The 19548-nt window shown below is 43.6% G+C and overlaps 1 protein-coding gene across 1 annotated transcript in view; it reads left to right on the forward strand.

Moving 5' to 3' along the window:
- Nucleotides 1-18926, forward strand: part of LOC129820874 (norrin-like) — a 58811-nt gene extending 39885 nt beyond the window's left edge. Inside the window, exons 2-4 of the mRNA XM_055877942.1 lie at nt 5269-5421; nt 7667-7887; nt 16001-18926. Of these exons, the coding sequence (XP_055733917.1) occupies nt 7684-7887; nt 16001-16225 (429 nt within the window). The 5' untranslated portion in view covers nt 5269-5421; nt 7667-7683 and the 3' untranslated portion in view covers nt 16226-18926. The remainder of the gene's footprint in view (nt 1-5268; nt 5422-7666; nt 7888-16000) is intronic.
- Nucleotides 18927-19548: the final 622 nt, after the last annotated feature.

Here is a 19548-nt window from a genome sequence, read left to right on the forward strand (position 1 = left end):
TCAGGGCCTGACCCTCTCTGTAACAGGACTTCAGATCAGGGACTGACCCTATCTGTCACAGGACTTCAGATCAGGGACTGACCCTCTCTGTAACAGGACTTCAGATCAGGGCCTGACCCTCTATGTAACAGGACTTCAGATCAGGGCCTGACCCTCTCTGTAACAGGACTTCAGATCAGGGCCTGACCCTCTCTGTAACAGGACTTCAGATCAGGGCCTGACCCTCTCTGTAACAGGACTTCAGATCAGGGCCTGACCCTCTCTGTAACAGGACTTCAGATCAGGGACTGACCCTATCTGTCACAGGACTTCAGATCAGGGACTGACCCTCTCTGTAACAGGACTTCAGATCAGGGCCTGACCCTCTATGTAACAGGACTTCAGATCAGGGCCTGACCCTCTCTGTAACAGGACTTCAGATCAGGGCCTGACCCTCTCTGTAACAGGACTTCAGATCAGGGACTGACCCTCTCTGTCACAGGACTTCAGATCAGGGACTGACCCTCTCTGTAACAGGACTTCAGATCAGGGCCTGACCCTCTCTGTAACAGGACTTCAGATCAGGGCCTGACCCTCTCTGTAACAGGACTTCAGATCAGGGCCTGACCCTCTCTGTAACAGGACTTCAGATCAGGGCCTGACCCTCTCTGTAACAGGACTTCAGATCAGGGCCTGACCCTCTATGTAACAGGACTTCAGATCAGGGCCTGACCCTCTCTGTAACAGGACTTCAGATCAGGGCCTGACCCTCTCTGTAACAGGACTTCAGATCAGGGCCTGACCCTCTCTGTAACAGGACTTCAGATCAGGGCCTGACCCTCTCTGTAACAGGACTTCAGATCAGGGCCTGACCCTCTCTGTAACAGGACTTCAGATCAGGGCCTGACCCTCTATGTAACAGGACTTCAGATCAGGGCCTGACCCTCTCTGTAACAGGACTTCAGATCAGGGCCTGACCCTCTCTGTAACAGGACTTCAGATCAGGGCCTGACCCTCTCTGTAACAGGACTTCAGATCAGGGACTGACCCTCTCTGTAACAGGACTTCAGATCAGGGACTGACCCTCTCTGTCACAGGACTTCAGATCAGGGACTGACCCTCTCTGTAACAGGACTTCAGATCAGGGACTGACCCTCTCTGTCACAGGACTTCAGATCAGGGCCTGACCCTCTCTGTAACAGGACTTCAGATCAGGGACTGACCCTCTCTGTCACAGGACTTCAGATCAGGGACTGACCCTCTCTGTAACAGGACTTCAGATCAGGGACTGACCTGTTCCTACAGAGGAAATTATCCTCGTGGGACTTTTGACATAATAATGTAGAGTATTGTTGTTGTTTAGACATAATGTAGGGAATTGTTGTTGTTGTTGCACCCTCGACAACCACTGTGATTATTATTATTTGACCCTGCTGGTCATCTATGAACATTTGAACATCTTGGCCATGTTCTGTTATAATCTCCACCCGGCACAGCCAGAAGAGGCCAGCCCTCATAGCCTGGTTCCTCTCTTCCTAGGTTCTGGCCTTTATAGGGAGTTTTTCCTAGCCACCGTGCTTCTACACCTGTATTGCTTGCTGTTTGGGGTTTTAGGCTGGGTTTCTGTACAGCACTTTGTGACATCAGCTGATGTAAGAAGTACTTGATAAATACATTTGATTTGATTTGATTTTTCATTATTGTTGTTTTGACATAATGTAGGCTATTGTTGTTGTTTTGACATAATGTAGGCTATTGTTGTTGTTTTGACATAATGTAGAGTATTATTGTTGTTTTGACATAATGTAGAGTATTATTGTTGTTTTGACATAATGTAGGCTATTATTGTTGTTTTGACATAATGTAGGCTATTGTTGTTGTTTTGACATAATGTAGAGTATTATTGTTGTTTTGACATAATGTAGGCTATTATTGTTGTTTTGACATAATGTAGAGTATTGTTGTTGTTTTGACATAATGTAGGCTATTATTGTTGTTTTGAAATAATGTAGAGTATTGTTGTTGTTTTGACATAATGTAGGCTATTATTGTTGTTTTGACATAATGTAGAGTATTATTGTTGTTTTGACATAATGTAGGCTATTATTGTTGTTTTGACATAATGTAGGCTATTATTGTTGTTTTGACATAATGTAGGCTATTGTTGTTGTTTTGACATAATGTAGAGTATTATTGTTGTTTTGACATAATGTAGGCTATTATTGTTGTTTTGACATAATGTAGAGTATTGTTGTTGTTTTGACATAATGTAGGCTATTATTGTTGTTTTGAAATAATGTAGAGTATTGTTGTTGTTTTGACATAATGTAGGCTATTATTGTTGTTTTGACGTAATGTAGGCTATTATTGTTGTTTTGACATAATGTAGGCTATTGTTGTTGTTTTGACATAATGTAGAGTATTGTTGTTGTTTTGACATAATGTAGAGTATTATTGTTGTTTTGACATAATGTAGGCAGGCTATTATTGTTGTTTTGACATAATGTAGGCTATTATTGTTGTTTTGACATAATGCAGAGTATTGTTGTTGTTTTGACATAACGTAGAGTATTGTTGTTGTTTTGACATAATGTAGAGTAGTATTGTTGTTTTGACATAATGTAGAGTAGTATTGTTGTTTTGACATAATGTAGAGTATTGTTGTTGTTTTGACATAATGTAGAGTATTATTGTTGTTTTGACATAATGTAGGCAGGCTATTATTGTTGTTTTGACATAATGTAGGCTATTATTGTTGTTTTGACATAATGCAGAGTATTGTTGTTGTTTTGACATAATGTAGAGTATTGTTGTTGTTTTGACATAATGTAGAGTATTATTGTTGTTTTGACATAATGTAGGCAGGCTATTATTGTTGTTTTGACATAATGTAGGCTATTATTGTTGTTTTGACATAATGCAGAGTATTGTTGTTGTTTTGACATAACGTAGAGTATTGTTGTTGTTTTGACATAATGTAGAGTAGTATTGTTGTTTTGACATAATGTAGAGTAGTATTGTTGTTTTGACATAATGTAGAGTATTGTTGTTGTTTTGACATAATGTAGAGTATTATTGTTGTTTTGACATAATGTAGGCAGGCTATTATTGTTGTTTTGACATAATGTAGGCTATTATTGTTGTTTTGACATAATGCAGAGTATTGTTGTTGTTTTGACATAATGTAGAGTATTGTTGTTGTTTTGACATAATGTAGAGTAGTATTGTTGTTTTGACATAATGTAGAGTAGTATTGTTGTTTTGACATAATGTAGAGTATTATTGTTGTTTTGACATAATGTAGGCTATTATTGTTGTTTTGACATAATGTAGGCTATTATTGTTGTTTTGACATAATGCAGAGTATTGTTGTTGTTTTGACATAATGTAGAGTATTATTGTTGTTTTGACAGAATGTAGAGTATTGTTGTTGTTTTGACATAATGTAGAGTATTGTTGTTGTTTTGACATAATGTAGAGTATTATTGTTGTTTTGACATAATGTAGGCTATTGTTTAGCATTTTTCTTCCTTTCCACTCAACTCTGCTGGGGTTTCCTCATTTGTAAAAGTACAGAATAAAAGATTCATTTAAAACAACCCCCCCTCCCTCCTTCCTTCCATTCCTCATTCCCTCCATCCCTCCCTCCTTCCATTCCTCCTTCCCTCCATCCCTCCCTCCTTCCTTCCATTCCTTCTTCCCTCCATCCCTCCCTCCTTCCTTCCATTCTTCCTTCCCTCCTTCCTTCCCTCCATCCCTCCCTCCATCCTAGTGTTTTTCTTCGTAATTCCTCCTGTTAGGAATAGAAATATCAGTTGGCCTGTTAAAATAAATACTGCCTGTGATGTTTAGCTGGCCGGTAACCTGCTGCTACAGGGTTTAGACAGCACAGCAGACATCCCAGTCTATTCTTACTGAGGAGAACAGCCTAGCTCTACCTCTCAAACTCCCGGGCCTTCACGGTTGTTTATCCCACAGCTCCTTTCAATATCACACATACCTGGCTTGCATAGCAACTGGTTTTATCTTTGTCATCGTTTCCATAGTTATCATAGTTGTCATAGTTATCATTGTAGTCATTGTTATCATCGTAGTCATAGTTATCATCATCATCATCCTCATGTCAGAGGAAGGCCCCAAAAATTGTCAAGACTCCAGCCACCCTAGTCAAAGACTGTTCTCTCTGCTATCGCACGCCAGGCGGTGCCGGAGCGCCAAATCTAGGTCCGGGAGGCTTCTACACAGCTTCTACCCACAAGCCATAAGACTCCTGAACACCTAATCAAATGGCTACCCAGACTATTTGCATTACACCCCAACCCCCCCCCCCCTTTTACACCGCTGCTACTCTCTGTTGTTGTCATCTATGCATTGTCACTTTAATCACTCTACCTACATTTACATGACTAGAAAGGATGAGAAAAGACTAGAAAGGACTATAAAGGACTAGAAAGGATTAGAAATGACTAGAAAGGATTAGAAAGGATTGGAAATGATTAGAAAGGATTAGAAATGACTAGAAAGGACTAAAAAGGATTAGAAAGGATTGGAAAGGATTGGAAAGGATTAGAAAGGACTAGAAAGGATTGGAAAGGATTGGAAAGGATTAGAAAGGATTGGAAAGGATTAGAAAGGATTAGAAAGGATTAGAAAGGACTAGAAAGGATTAGAAAGGATTGGAAAGGATTAGAAAGGATTGGAAATTATTAGAAAGAACTAGAAATTATTAGAAAGGACTAGAAAGGACTAGAAAGGATTGGAAGGGACTAGAAAGGACTATAAATTATTAGAAAGGACTAGAAATTATTAGAAAGGACTAGAAAGGATTAGAAAGGACTAGAAAGGATTAGAAAGGACTGGAAAGGATTGGAAAGGACTGGAAAGGATTGGAAAGGACTAGAAAGGATTAGAAAGGACTAGAAAGGATTTGAAACACAAACAGCTGTGGAATCAATTGAGATCCTACCATTTCCTGCTATGACTTCAATAGCTACTGTAACAGTATAAATCACAAACGTTTGGAAACGATGTATCCATTGTGTGTAGTCCATGAGGTGCCAGAGAAAAACACAAAGGTCCGGAGCTCTTCTGTAAATGTATGATTTCATACCACTGATTGGCCGGGGATTCTACTCACCTAGTGTCCCAGGTCTGAATCATTCCCTGATTAGAGGGGAATAATTTAAACCACACAGTACTTTTCACCTTAACATCTTAGTTTGAGAAAAGGGGTTTAGAAAATAGAGATGACCCACCTCTCCTCCCGTCTTTCTCTCCCTCTTTTCCCAGATCCAGACCAATAGACAGGAGCGATGGAGAGGTCCAGGAAGAGGACCAACAGAAGAGCTTACCTCCCCCCCAGCAGCACCCTGGGCCAAGGCTAGGAGCTCCACACCAACACCCACTGTAAACCCTACCGCATTTTGAACTCAAATACTTCTAGTAAGTTGAACTCAAAGTTTATGAAAAGTCATTATTACTTAAAATGTTTATGTGGATCTGACTCAAAGTCTCATCAACTCTATTTTTTAAAGTTATGATAACAAAGGAAATGTTTTACCCAGCATGCTCTACTGCAGGCATATTTTGGGGAATTGTTCTAATATCTGTGTTTTTACATGTACATTGAATGACAGATTCATCTTATGCTACACAAAGATAAATTACATACATTTTTGTAAACTAATCCAATCATTTAGGTCATTTTTTTTGCACTCGTTACTGAAATGGTTGTTCCAGTTGAAATGGTTTAGGTCGTCTCCTCACACGTGTCCTGACCCTGGCAGTCATTATGAATGCAGGTTGCGGGTGAATGCTAACTGTTGGATAGCAAAGCTCAGGATTCCAATAGGAATGGCACTTTGCAAGCCAGCGTAATGTGACTTGCAGGTAGGGTTGCAAATGGCTGGTAAATTCCCATGTTTTTCAGAATTCCTGGTTGGCTGATTCCTGAAAATGTGGGGAAAGTTAGCAGAATTATGCAACCCTGCTTGTAGGCCTGATTCGGCTTGTAAACCATATGTTTCAGGCCACTGTATTAGGGTGAAGATAGGCCTCAAAATAAGGCCGTATAAGCTATGTAATGTATTGTCATAAAGAGTTTAATGACAACATTCACTTAGGAACTCGTTTGGTGAAGGCCACAGAATTAAAAATGAATGAATTCAACAACCATGTCTCTGTCACTAACAAATACAGTCATGGGGGGTAACCCTACAATTCACTCAAAAAGACAAGTCACACTGGGAAATAATATTGAAGGCGTAGCTTAGCTGGGGCGTTTCTCAAAATGTTCAAGCTGACACAACTCAAATCTGGACCCCTACAGCAGGGGTGTCGAACTCATTCCATGGAGGGCTTAGTGTCTGCATGGAATGACTACTTGTTCCTTTCAATTAAGCCCTGGACAACCAGGTGCGGGGAGTTCCTTACTAATTAGTGATCTCAATTCATCAATTAGGTACAAGGGAGGCGCCAAAACCCGCAGACACTCGGGCCCAACGTGGAATGAGTTTGACACGTGTTCTACAGGGTCACAGGTGACTCTATCGGTTTGAGTAATAACTACAAAATACTTTTAAGTAACTGTAGGTTACTCAGACATATTAAGTGCAACAGGCTTCCTAAAAACAATGGGGTAATGACAGCACATTGGGGTTTACACTGCCATTACAGAGAGAGAAGCAGGGAAAACCTCACTCCATCACATCAGTAAAGAAAACAAGAAAGAAACCGAAACAGAGAGAGAAAAGTCACTCCCAGTGAGAAGAGATGCAAACAGATAAACAGAGAGAGAAAGGTCACTCCCAGTGAGAAGAGATGCAAACAGACAAACAGAGAGAAAAGTCACTCCCAGTGAGAAGAGATGCAAACAGATAAACAAAGAGAGAGAAAGGTCACTCCCAGTGAGAAGAGATGCAAACAGACAAACAGAGAGATAAAAGTCACTCCCAGTGAGAAGAGATGCAAACAGACAAACAGAGAGATAAAAGTCACTCCCAGTGAGAAGAGATGCAAACAGACAAACAGAGAGATAAAAGTCACTCCCAGTGAGAAGAGATGCATACAGACAAACAGAGAGATAAGTCACTCCCAGTGAGAAGAGATGCAAACAGACAAACAGAGAGATAAAAGTCACTCCCAGTGAGAAGAGATGCAAACAGACAAACAGAGAGATAAAAGTCACTCCCAGTGAGAAGAGATGCATACAGACAAACAGAGAGATAAGTCACTCCCAGTGAGAAGAGATGCAAACAGACAAACAGAGAGATAAAAGTCACTCCCAGTGAGAAGAGATGCAAACAGACAAACAGAGAGATAAAAGTCACTCCCAGTGAGAAGAGATGCAAACAGACAGAGAGATAAAAGTCACTCCCAGTGAGAAGAGATGCAAACAGACAAACAGCGAGATAAAAGTCACTCCCAGTGAGAAGAGATGCAAACAGACAAACAGAGAGAGAAAAGTCACTCCCAGTGAGAAGAGATGCAAACAGACAAACAGAGAGATAAAAGTCACTCCCAGTGAGAAGAGATGCATACAGACAAACAGAGAGGCATAAAAAGGAGTGGACAGGGAGAAAGAAAGAGGGTGTCCCTCTCTCACCCTCTCTGTGTCTCCCTCTGAAATTCCTCCATGCCACTTTGATTTTACCCCCTACTCCCTACACCCTTCCCACTTCCCCGACAGCCCTCCCTGGCGCCAGTATGCGTCCCCCAGACCCCCTTTCTCCCCCCTCAGGGCTGCTGCTGTTGCTGGTCTTCTGCCCCCTAGTGGTGGTAGTGCAGGCCAGCAGCAGTAAGATGGAGAGCGGACACAGCACACACCATGGAGTTACAGACCCAGACCGCTGTATGAGACATCACTTTGTGGAGACCATCACACACTCCCTCTACAAGTGCAACTCCAATGTAAGTCAGCTGAATGCGCACGCACGCACGCACGCACGCACGCACGCACGCACGCACGCACGCACGCACGCACGCACGCACGCACGCACGCAGTCATCCACCCCTAGTCTTCCTGCTAAGAAGCTGTTTAAGATAACAGGGCCAGTCCAGCTGACAAAGGAGGAGCTTTTACATGATAAATATCAGAACAGAGATCTGCCCAAAACCTCCAAAGCAGACCTCTGGGACTACAGACAGGGAACTCTCTCTAATGAGTCTAGTGAGTAGGTATTTTTACTCTTTCTTTCCCTGTCTGTCTGTCCCTCTCACTGTCTGTCTGTATGTCCCTCTCTTTCACTGTCTCTCTCTTTCAATCAAGTTTCAATCAATCAAGTTTATTTTATATAGCCCTTCGTACATCAGCTAATATCTCGAAGTGCTGTACAGAAACCCAGCCTAAAACCCCAAACAGCAAGCAATGCAGGTGTAGAAGCACGGTGGCTAGGAAAAACTCCCTAGAAAGGCTAAAACCTAGGAAGAAACCTAGAGAGGAACCAGGCTATGAGGGGTGGCCAGTCCTCTTCTGGCTGTGCCGGGTGGAGATTATAACAGAACTATGCCAAGATGTTCAAAATGTTCATAAGTGACAAGCATGGTCAAATAATAATCATGAATCATTTTCAGTTGGCTTTTCATAGCCGATCATTAAGAGTTGAAAACAGCAGGTCTGGGACAGGTGGCGGTTCCATAACAGCAGGCAGAACAGTTGAAACTGTAATAGCAGCAAGGCCAGGTGGACTGGGGACAGCAAGGAGCCATCATGCCCGGCAGCCCTGACGTATGGTCCTAGGGCTCAGGTCCTCCGAGAGAGAGAAAGAAAGAGAGAAGGAGAAAATTAGCGAGAGCAAAGATTTTCAAAATGTTCATAAATGACAAGCATGGTCAGATAATAATCAGGAATAAATGTCAGTTGGCTTTTCATAGCCGATCATTAAGAGTTGAAAACAGCAGGTCTGGGACAGGTAGGGGTTCCGTAACCGCAGGCAGAACAGTTGAAACTGGAATAGCAGCAAGGCCAGGCAGACTGGGGACAGCAAGGAGTCATCATGCCCGGTAGTCCTGACGTATGGTCCTAGGGCTCAGGTCCTCCGAGAGAAAGAAAGAGAGAAGGAGACAATTAGAGAGAGCCAAGATTTTCAAAATGTTCATAAATGACAAGCATGGTCAAATAATAATCAGGAATAAAAGTCAGTTGGCTTTTCATAGCCGATCATTAAGAGTTGAAAGCAGCAGGTCTGGGACAGGTAGGGGTTCCATAACCGCAGGCAGAGCAGTTGAAACTGGAACAGCAGCAAGGCCAGGTGGACTGGGAACAGCAAGGAGTCATCATGCCCGGTTTGCCGTGACGTATGGTCCTAGGGCTCAGGTTCTCAGAGAGAGAGAAAGAAAGAGAGAACGAGAGAATTAGAGAGAGCATACTTAAATTCACACAGGACACTGGATAAGACAGGAGAAGTACTCCAGGTATAACCAACTGACCCTAGCCCCCCGACACATAAACTACTGCAGCATAAATACTGGAGGCTGAGACAGGAGCGGTCAGGAGACACTGTGGCCCCATCCGATTGTACCCCTGGACAGGGCCTAACAGGAAGGAAAAACCCCACCCCCTCTGCCAAAGCACAGCCCCCGCACCACTAGAGGGAAATCTTCAACCACCAACTTACAATCCTGAGACGTTCTCTCTGTCTCCGTTTCTCTCTCTCTCTGTCTCTCACGGTCTCTCACGGTCTCTCACGGTCTCTCAGGCTCTCTCAGGGTCTCTCAGGGTCTCTGTGAGTTCCTCAACCCAGCCAAAACTTAAACAAGCCCCCACAGAGAGAGAGAGTAGCAAATGTCTGCAGTGTGGCCCACATCCAACACCTCACTCAACAGCAGTGTGACTCACCTATACCAGACAGAGAGAGAGAGTGAGAGAGATGGGGAAGGCAGAGATAAAGAGAGGGGGGAGAGATAGAGACGGAGAGAGGGAGGACATTGGAGAAAGAGAGACGGAAAGAGAGGTGAGAGAGAGAGGTCTAATAGAGAGAAAGAAGAAGGGTGGTGAGACTGGAAAAAGATTGTGGCAAACAGGTGCTGAGTAACCCTAGTAACCCTCCCAAGTGGCACAGCATCTCCCAAAAGGCACTGCATCTCAGTGCAAGAGGTGTCACTACAGTCCCTGGTTCAAATCCAGGCTGAATCACATCTGGCTGGGATTGGGAGTCCCGTAGGGCGGCGCACAATTGGCCCGGGGTAGGCCGTCATTGTAAATAAGAATTTGTTCTTGACTGACTTGCCTAGTTAAAAAAAAGGTAAATTTAAATAATGAGGAGAGAGTTAGTTTCTCTCTCCCTCCCTGAGGCGTAATATAAGGCATGTAGACAGGACAGCACTGGGGATCTGTAGTGATGAGTAACACTGGGGATGTGTAGTAGTGAGTGACAGTTCCTGATGTAAAATGGTTTAAATGAGTGTAAGTGATCCCTCACAGGGGACTGTTAATGGAGGGGGGCTGTCATTCTGTCTTTCTATTCTTTCCCCTCGCTCTCCCACCATGAGTCCATTTCCTACATGCAGGGCCGTAGTTGTGTGTGTGTGTGTGTGTGTGTGTGTGTGTGTGTGTGTGTGTGTGTGTGTGTGTGTGTGTGTGTGTGTGTGTGTGTGTGTGTGTGTGTGTGTGTGTGTGTGTGTGTGTGTGTGTGTGTGTGTGCGCGCCTGACTGTTGATGCGTCTGTAAGTGCTTGCAGCTGTGCATACATGTGTATGTAGGTGTTTGTGTGTCTGTAAGTGGGTAGGTGAGTGCCCAGCTGTTGTCTCCAGACTCCTCTCCTCTCCTCTCCTCTCCTCTCCTCTCCTCTCCTCTCCCTCTTTTCCCTCTCCTTATCTCCCCTCTTCTCTTCCCCCCCAACACACACTGACACAAAGCCCTCACCTCCCAACCTCTCTCTGTGAAAATACTAAAACACTTCTGAGCTGATAGCTCATCTTCTAGTCCTCAGAAGGAAGACACATGTTCCTAAAGTGGCTGACAACTCCCTTGCAGTCATCGCCAACAAGTGTGTGTGTGTGTGTCATATTCCCTGGCCCGAGACAGGCTTTAGCCAAAGGTAGAGAGAGAGTCAGAGAGAGAGAGTCAGAGAGAGAGAGAGAGAGAGAGAGAGAGAGACAGACAGACAGACAGAAAGAGATCTATTACACTTGCTTTGGCATGTTAACAAATGTTTCCCATGCCAATAAAGCCCCTTGAATTGAATTGAATTGCGAGAGAGTCAGAGAGAGTCAGAGAGCACATACCTTGGCCTGAACTGTAGATACCTTGGCCTAACCATCAGCGCCACAGGTAACTTCCACAAAGCTGTGAACGATCTGAGAGACAAAGCAAGAAGGGCATAAAACATAAAATTCGGCATATGAATTAGGATTTGGCTAAAAATACTTGAATCAGTTATAGAACACATTGCCCTCTATGGTTGTGAGTTCTGGGCTCCGCTCACCAACCAAGATTTCACAAAATGGGATAAAACACCACATTTTTTATTTTTTTATTTCACCTTTATTTAACCAGGTAGGCTAGTTGAAAGTTTAACCAGGTTGTTACGGCTTTCATATTCCTCCTCCTCGGACGAGGAGAGGAGAGAAGGATCGGACCAATACACGGAGTGGTTAGTGTCCATGATTTATTAGCATCGAACTGAACACTATATGAAGCAAGATAACAAATAGAAAATCAAACCGACAAACAGTCCCGTGAGGCACAACGACTACACGGAAGACAAACACCCACAAAACACACTTGAAACCCAGGCTGCCTAAGTATGATTCTCAATCAGGGACAACGATTGACAGCTGTCTCTGATTGAGAATCATACCCGGCAGAACACAAACATCCCAACATAGAAAATCAAACATAGACAAACCCACCCCAACTCACGCCCTGATCAACTAAATAAATACAAGAAAAAGGAAAAACAGGTCAGGAACGTGACACAGGTAGGCTAGTTGACAAGTTCTCATTTGCAACTGCGACCTGGCCAAGATAAAGCATAGCAGTGTGAACAGACAACAATACAGAGTTACACATGGAGTAAACAATAAACAAGTCACTAACATAGTAGAGAATAAAAAAGAAAAAAAGAGAATCTATATACAATGTGTGCAAAAGGCATGAGGAGCGAATAATTACAATTTAGCAGATTAACACTGGGGTGATAAATCATCAGATGATCATGTGCAAGTAGAGATACTGGTGTGCAAAAGAGCAGAAAAGTAAATAAATAAAAACAGTATGGAGATGAGGTAGGTAAGTTGGGTGGGCTATATACCGATGGACTATGTACAGCTGCAGCGATCGGTTAGCTGCTCAGATAGCAGATGTTTAAAGTTGTTGAGGGAGATAAAAGTCTCCAACTTCAGAGATTTTTGCAATTCGTTCCAGTCGCGAAATAGAAAGCCGACTCTAGATTTGATTTTGGATTGGAGATGTTTGATATGAGTCTGGAAGGGGAGTTTGCAGTCTAGCCAGACACCTAGGTACTTATAGATGTCCACATATTCTAGGTCGGAGCCATATAGGGTGGTGATGCTAGTCGGGCGTGCGGGTGCAGGCAGCGATTGGTTGAAAAGCATGCATTTGGTTTTACTAGCGTTTAAGAGCAGTTGGAGGCCACGGAAGGAGTGTTGTATGGCATTGAAGCTCGTTTGGAGGTTAGATAGCATAGTGTCCAAGGAAGGGCCAGAAGTATACAGAATGGTGTCGTCTGCGTAGAGGTGGATCAGGGAATCGCCCACAGCAAGAGCAACATCATTGATATATACAGAGAAAAGAGTCGGCCTGAGAATTGAACCCTGTGGTACCCCCATAGAGACTGCCAGAGGACCGGACAACATGCCCTCCGATTTGACACACTGAGCTCTGTCTGCAAAGTAGTTGGTGAACCAGGCAAGGCAGTCATTAGAAAAACCGAGGCTACTGAGTCTGCCGATAAGAATATGGTGATTGACAGAGTCGAAAGCCTTGGCCAGGTCAATGAAGACGGCTGCACAGTAATGTCTTTTATCGATGGCGGTTATGATATCGTTTAGTACCTTGAGCGTGGCTGAGGTGCACCCGTGACCGGCTCGGAAAACGGATTGCACAGAGGAGAAGGTACGGTGGGATTGGTCAGTGATCTGTTTGTTGACTTGGCTTTCGAAGACCTTAGATAGGCAGGGCAAATTAAGACTCTGCATGCAGAATTCTGCAAAAATATCCTCTGTGTACAACGTAAAACACCAAATAATGCATGCAGAGCAGAATTAGGCCGATACCCGCTAATTATCAAAATCCAGAAAAGAGCCGTTAAATTCTACAACCACCTTAAAGGAAGCGATTCCCAAATCTTCCATAACAAAGTCATCACCTACAGAGAGATGAACCTCTGGTACTGGGGCTCTGTTCACAAACACAAACAGACCCCACAGAGCCCCAGGACAGAAACACAATTAGACCCAACCAAATCATGAGAAAACAAAAAGAGAATTACTTGACAAATTGGAAAGAATTTACAAAAAAATAGAGCAAACTAGAATGCTATTTGGCCCAAAACAGAGAGTACACAGTGGCAGAATACCTGACCACTGTGACTGAGCCAAATGTAAGGAAATCTTTGACTATGTACAGACTCAGTGACCATAGCCTTGATATTGAGAAAGGCCGCCAAAGGCAGACCTGGCTCTGAAGAGAAGTGAGGTGGAAACTGAGCTGCACTTCCTAACCTCCTGCCAAATGTATGACCATACTAGAGACACATATTTCCCTCAGATTACACAGACCCTCAAACAATTCCAAAACAAATCCAATTTTGATAAACTCCCATATCTATTGGGTGAAATACCTCAGTGTTCCATCAAAGCAGCAATATTTCTGACCTGTTGCCACAAGAAAAAGGCAACCAGTGAAGAACAAACACCACTGTAAATACAACCTATATTTATGTTTATTTATTTTCCCTTTCGTACTTTAACCATTTGCACATCGTTACAACACTGTATATAGACATAACGTGACATTTGAAATGTCTTTATTCTATTGGAACTTCTGTGAGTGTAATGTTTACAGTTAATTTTTTATTGCTTATTTAACTTTTGTTTATATCCCCTGTCCCTAGCTATTGTTAGAAAGGGTCACATCGGTGGCAACACGAGGCAGTTGACAGGGGACACGACACAGGAGACCACTTACAGTTTGTGTGTGTGTGTGTGTGTGTGTGTGTGTGTGTGTGTGTGTGTGTGTGTGTGTGTGTGTGTGTGTGTGTGTGTGTGTGTGTGTGTGTGTGTGTGTGTGTGTGTGCAGTGGAAAGTGGTCATATTGCAGGCAGACCATCAGCTCTAGACGGGGATCAGCTATGAACACAGTGAAACAGGTCCTCCATGTTGTGTAGCTAGGAACACAGTGAAACAGGTCATCCATGTTGTGTAGCTAGGAACACAGTGAAACAGATCATCCATGTTGTGTAGCTAAGAACACAGTGAAACAGGTCATCCATGTTGTGTAGCTAGAAACACAGTGAAACAGATCATCCATGTTGTGTAGCTAGGAACACAGTGAAACAGGTCATCCATGTTGTGTAGCTAGGGACACAGTGAAACAGATCATCCATGTTGTGTAGCTAAGAACACAGTGAAACAGGTCATCCATGTTGTGTAGCTAGAAACACAGTGAAACAGATCATCCATGTTGTGTAGCTAGGAACACAGTGAAACAGGTCCTCCATGTTGTGTAGCTAGGAACACAGTGAAACAGGTCATCCATGTTATGTAGCTAGGAACACAGTGAAACAGATCATCCATGTTGTGTAGCTAGGAACACAGTGAAACAGATCATCCATGTTGTGTAGCTAGGAACACAGTGAAAGGGGTCATCCATGTTGTGTAGCTAGAAACACAGTGAAACAGATCATCCATGTTGTGTAGCTAGGAACACAGTGAAACAGGTCCTCCATGTTGTGTAGCTAGGAACACAGTGAAACAGGTCCTCCATGTTGTGTAGCTAGAAACACAGTGAAAGGGGTCATCCAATTTATGTTGCTAGGAACACAGTGAAACAGATCATCCATGTTGTGTAGCTAGGAACACAGTGAAACAGGTCCTCCATGTTGTGTAGCTAGGAAGACAGTGAAACAGGTCCTCCATGTTGTGTAGCTAGGAACACAGTGAAACAGGTCCTCCATGTTGTGTAGCTAGGAACACAGTGAAACAGGTCCTCCATGTTGTGTAGCTAGGAACACAGTGAAACAGGTCCTCCATGTTGTGTAGCTAGGAACACAGTGAAACAGGTCCTCCATGTTGTGTAGCTAGGAAGACAGTGAAACAGGTCCTCCATGTTGTGTAGCTAGGAACACAGTGAAACAGGTCCTCCATGTTGTGTAGCTGGGAACACAGTGAAACAGGTCCTCCATGTTGTGTAGCTAGGAACACAGTGAAACAGGTCCTCCATGTTGTGTAGCTAGAAACACAGTGAAATGGGTCATCCATGTTGTTTTCCTCTGACAGACACACAGTAGGGAGACTGAGCCATTGGAACAAACAACATCACTAATTCAAATCAAATCTTAATTAGGGCGATGATACCGAGTGTCACTGCTGTTATGCTGCAAAGCGCTAAGGGAGCTAACACAAGTCTTCAGGTCTTAGGCGAGGTTACTCATGTGATTTACATGTGTGTGTGTGTGTGTGTGTGTGTGTGTGTGTGTGTGTGTGTGTGTGTGTGTGTGTGTGTGTGTGTGTGTGTGTGTGTGTGTGTGTGTGTGTGTGACTAACTCAGAGCTTTCAGTGTTAACAGTGAGACAGACAAGCCTAACTACTATTACTGCACCTGCCAGGCCACAGATTGAGTCAGCCTGACTGGGACAGTGACTATATAGACTACAGCTCTTTGAACAGGTTAACATAACTTTATTGTTTTCTAAATTCTCTTGAAGTGCTCATGTATGTTTTCTCTCCTTTCCTCCCCTCTTCTCTCTCTCCTCCTTCCCTCTCCTTCTCTCTTCTCTGCTCCTCTCCCCCCTCTCCTCTTCTTTCCTCCCCTGCCCTCTCCCCCCTACCTCCTCTCCAGATGGTGTTGCTAGCTCGGTGCGAGGGCCACTGCAGCCACACGTCCCGCTCCGACCCTCTCATCTCCTTCAGCTCGGTGTTGAAGCAGCCCTTCAAGAGTACCTGTTTCTGCTGCAAGCCCCACACCTCCAAGCTGAAGGCTGTGAGGCTCCGCTGCGCCGGAGGGACTCGCATCACAGCAACCTACCGCTACATCCTCGCCTGCAACTGTGAGGAGTGCAGCTGAGCTGGGAAAAATACTTTCACTTTAGAACTCTGTCTCCGTGAGAAAGTGTTTGCACCTGTGAGTCGACAGCTGTGAGGAGTGAAATCCTAGAACTTGTAAATTAGAAGAACCTGCACCTTTGTAGAACCTATAAGTTCAGGCCCAATCCATGGACCGAGCCCTGGCCTCCATTTGCAAGTAGTGGAACCCTTAGAGCCCAATATAACTCTAGAACCTGAGAGTATAGGCTAGACCCATGGAGGAATCTAGAACCGTCATGCCTGTTTGTGATGAGGACTCCATCGCCACAACGACTATCTGCCTTTTAGAATGGTGTTCCTAGGGAGGGGAGGGCGGGAGATTTCTGAACCAATAATAATCATGGATTGGATTTATATAGCGCATTTCTACCAACTGAGCTACTCCAAGCGCTTTACATAGTAACTCACGTCATACACCACCCGGAGGAATGTACCATTTCATGGTTCTACATGTGTTCTAGACCTGACTGAGAAGTCAGTCATGAGATCCTTCATTCTTCTTGACTCTTTGTCAATCCTCTAAATATCAGTCTGGACCAAGTCTCACCTGAGCTCCTGTTCTCATTCAGTGGCTCAGTCCCCAACCTGAGACCCATTAGGAACCCTGTTCCCAAATGATGTGTGTCTAGAACCAAGAGAACACTCGGCTCCTCAAGGCTCCCAGAAGGAGTTAGTTCTGCTAATCCATGGAGAGTAGATGACATTTCCCCAAATCCTGTAGAACACTGTCTTCTCCCCAGTGTCTTCTCCCCACTGTCTTCTCCCCAGTGTGTTCAGACCCAAAAACAACTGCTTTTTCGGTTTCAGCCAAACTCTCAACACTCATTACAAGCAACAACAACACATATGCATACACTCGTTTTCAATCACTCATCACCTCTCTAATTACACACACCATCTCCCCACTCTCACCCTTAATTACATCTATAAATGTATGGTGCCAATGTCATAAAACCCAACAGCACAACATGCATAATTAAAAGCAGCATGGGACAGAGCAGGCCGTGTATCCTATGAGATAGATGTGTAATAACTGTGCTTAACTACACATTCCCTCTGTCTCCTAGCCAGGCCATAAACATTTAACACACTCCACCAGCTCTTCATCCACAGCTGAAGTCAGAAGTTTACATACACCTTAGCCAAATACATTTAAACTCAGTTGTTCACAATTCCTGACATTTAATCCTAGTAAAAATTCCCTGTCTTAGGTCAGTTAGGATCACCACTTTATTTTAAGAATGTGAAATGTCCCATTAATAGTAGAGAGAATGATTTATTTCAGCTTTTATATATTTTATCACATTCCCAGTGAGTGAGAAGTTTTTCAGTTCTGCCCACAAATTTTCTATAGGATTGAGGTCAGGGCTTTGTGATGGCCACTCCAATACCTTGACTTTGTTGTCCTTAAAGGCACAGTTAACTTTGTGTATGTAAACTCTGGACCCACTGGAATTGTGATACAGTGAATTATAAGTGAAATAATCTGTCTGTAAACAATTGTTGGAAAAATTACTTGTGTCCTGCACAAAGTAGATGTCCCAACCGACTTGCCAAAACTATAGTTTTTCAACCACTTGTGGAGTGGTTGAAAAACCAGTTTTAATGACTCGAACCTAAGTGTATGTAAATTTCCTACTTCAACTGTATCTGTGTGAAACATGATGAACCCTGGCAGGCCATATTACCAGCTGATGTACTCTCAGAGAACAGACTCTTACATGATAACTGCTTTGGGCATAGCCCGGAGGACTATAACGCAAAATGCATCAGAATGCAAAGGTGGAATTTCCAGAGGGACATTCTGTTGTTGGCATAGCGACATGCTATGTTTGGGAGATACAGTGATGGGAAGCCATTTTGCGCAGTGGTATATGGACTCTAAAGAAAAATGGTCTGTCAATGCTCTGTGCAACTGACGATTTGGTGGTTGTTATTGTTGAAACTATTAATATTATTATCGTGCCAGAGTTTATGATTACTGACACATGATTTGCTATCATTAAGTACTTCACTAATTATGTCATTTCAATACTTAGATACTTTGAGAATGGAATCTGTGTGTTACAGCTTGTGCTGTTCACCAGTCACAATTCAAATACATTATTTTGACTTTGGATTTGTGCATGTTACCACTTTAGTGCATTTAAGACAGTCCCAAACCATTGGATTTATCAGGAGTCAGGTACTGTATCTATCTACCAGATGAAGGTATGCGGAGAGGGTTCCATTTTAGAATCGAGCAGAATGGTGTTAAGATAATGTTGGACTAAATAAAAGACTTCAGAGTCCCACAGAAGTGATGACAGAAGTGATGACTGAGCTGATGACAGAAGTGCTTCGAAGAACACACACACGCGCACACGCACGCACACACACACACACACACACACACACACACACACACACACACACACACACACACACACACACACACACACACACACACACACACACACACACACACACACACATACACACACACACACACACACGTGCGCACGCGCGCACACACACACACACACACACATGCCTTTGTTCTTAGCCATGGCCTCTAACTGTACCGTCCTCTAGGAAGTCATGCAATTTGCTGGTCTGATTTGTTAATGCAGATCACGGCTGACAGCGCGGCTGGCTGCTTCACACGTCAACCTAATAAACACTCCTTTTGACTCTGTCTGTCTCCTCTCTGTGTGTGTCTTCCTCATCAGCGCACACACACACACACACACACACACACACACACACACACACACACACACACACACACACACACACACACACACACACACACACACACACACACACACACAGTAGTCATTCTAATAACAGAAACAACACCCTCAAATGTCAGCTTTATAATTGATTTCAGTTCCTGGGTCGTGTCCAGGTGACACAATAAGGCACATATAGTATTTTCATAACCCCTCAAATCATCCATATTATAACACATACTTTTACTTTTCTCAAAAACTGTGATAATAATACAAATCATCTAAAGGAAATGGTTTGATCACACACATCCTGTCACGCCCTGGCCTTAGTATTCTTTGTTTTCTTAATTATTTTAGTTAGGTCAGGGTGTGACATGGGGAATGTATGTGTTTTTTGTAGTGTCTAGGGTGGTTGAAAAGTTTGAAAAATTTATTGGGGGGGGGGGCTCTCGGGTAGTTTAGTTGGGTCAGTCGGGAGACGTGAGCCAACTCCTCCTGTTTACCGTAAGGAGCCGGTGAGGGCGGATTTGGAGGAGAGTGACGCAGAGACAGTAAAGGAGTTAATGGAGAAATTGGAGGAGAGAGTTAT

Source organism: Salvelinus fontinalis, chromosome 23, assembly GCF_029448725.1.
Source record: "Salvelinus fontinalis isolate EN_2023a chromosome 23, ASM2944872v1, whole genome shotgun sequence".
NCBI lineage: Eukaryota > Metazoa > Chordata > Actinopteri > Salmoniformes > Salmonidae > Salvelinus > Salvelinus fontinalis.